The sequence below is a fragment of the Sinocyclocheilus grahami genome, unplaced genomic scaffold (assembly GCF_001515645.1).
Source record: "Sinocyclocheilus grahami isolate Dianchi unplaced genomic scaffold, SAMN03320097.WGS_v1.1 scaffold1826.1, whole genome shotgun sequence".
Lineage (NCBI taxonomy): Eukaryota > Metazoa > Chordata > Actinopteri > Cypriniformes > Cyprinidae > Sinocyclocheilus > Sinocyclocheilus grahami.
In genome coordinates this window covers 126,960-128,052 of record NW_015507005.1, presented here as the reverse complement: position 1 = coordinate 128,052, position 1,093 = coordinate 126,960, and the positions used below count along the sequence as shown (strand labels likewise).

The window sequence follows — 1,093 nt, the reverse complement described above, 5'->3', positions numbered from 1 at the left end:
GTTAATGGATTTATATCATTTGGCATTTTATTTTCTGGCTGCTTCTAAACACTGCTGCATTTCCTGTAATCAGGTCAGCTTTATTTTTCTGGTTTAATCACGATCAGCTTTTTTGTAGATCATGCATTAAATGTATATTTTGACCTCACTGTTTGGGGAAGAGAAACAGTCTAGCCACTTCTACCATTTAAGTGAGTATAACAAACACCCTCAGCAGTTTTTGAAGATTAGTGTGCGTCTGAAACCTGCTGAGCTTCACAATAAGAGTCACTTCTGAAAGCCAAACAGTAGAACTCGCACAATAATGAAACAATGTAAATATCAGTGATATATCAGCTGACCACTAGTGCTTTTATAGTCATCATTTGGCTTCAACGGCAGCTCATGCAGTCTGAACTATTTATTTCATAATTCACATTTACACAAATCCTGCCTCATGCCCACACACTCATATCAGTTTTTCTTGGTGTAATGTGCTTCATCCTTTGGCTGCTCCTCGCACTCATTCTGAACCTCTGTGCAGATCTGTGGCGCTGTCAGCTCCTGCTGCCGCTGGTCTCTCTGGGTCTGGTGGTGCTTGGTGGTTTGCTGGGCTTCTGTGCATGTCTGTGTGGCAGTCTGAGCCCGACGCTCTTCATCGGTCTGCTGCATCTGCTCGCAGGTCAGAGACGCGACGTTGCAGGGGTTCTGTTCTGAGCAGACTTGTGCTGGACCTGTGCTCTTCTCTCTCTCTCTTCAGGCCTGTGTTCTCTGGCAACCGTGTGCTGTTTTCTGGCCGAGATGGATCTGCTGCACCGTGTGTCTGTGTTGCCGGATCACGTGGAGGGTGCGCTGGGCTGGTCACTGTATTTAGCGCTCATCGCGTCTCCTCTGCACATGATGGCCGCTGCGCTGCTGGTGTGGGCGGATCGCAGCCACAGTCAGAGCTACTACCGCATGACTGTCTATAGAGTCGCATAATCACCACAGCGGATCCAAAACATTCAAAACCAACAGTCACCCTGAGGCTGTTGTACATAGATGTGATCAGTGTGTTGAAGAGAGACACCTGCTAGTCAGAAAAGGCGAGTGAGTGTGTGTGTGTGTGTGTGTG

The 1,093-nt window shown here is 47.6% G+C and overlaps 1 protein-coding gene across 1 annotated transcript; it reads left to right on the top strand.

Annotated features, from left to right (window-relative positions):
• Positions 1-471: 471 nt before the first annotated feature.
• Positions 472-1,071, top strand: LOC107572869 (claudin domain-containing protein 1-like). Its single transcript, XM_016259294.1, has 2 exons — positions 472-661; positions 740-1,071. The coding sequence occupies exons 1-2, from the start codon at positions 472-474 to the stop codon at positions 958-960; spliced, it is 411 nt and encodes a 136-aa protein (XP_016114780.1). The 3' UTR covers positions 961-1,071.
• The last annotated feature ends 22 nt before the right edge of the window (positions 1,072-1,093 follow it).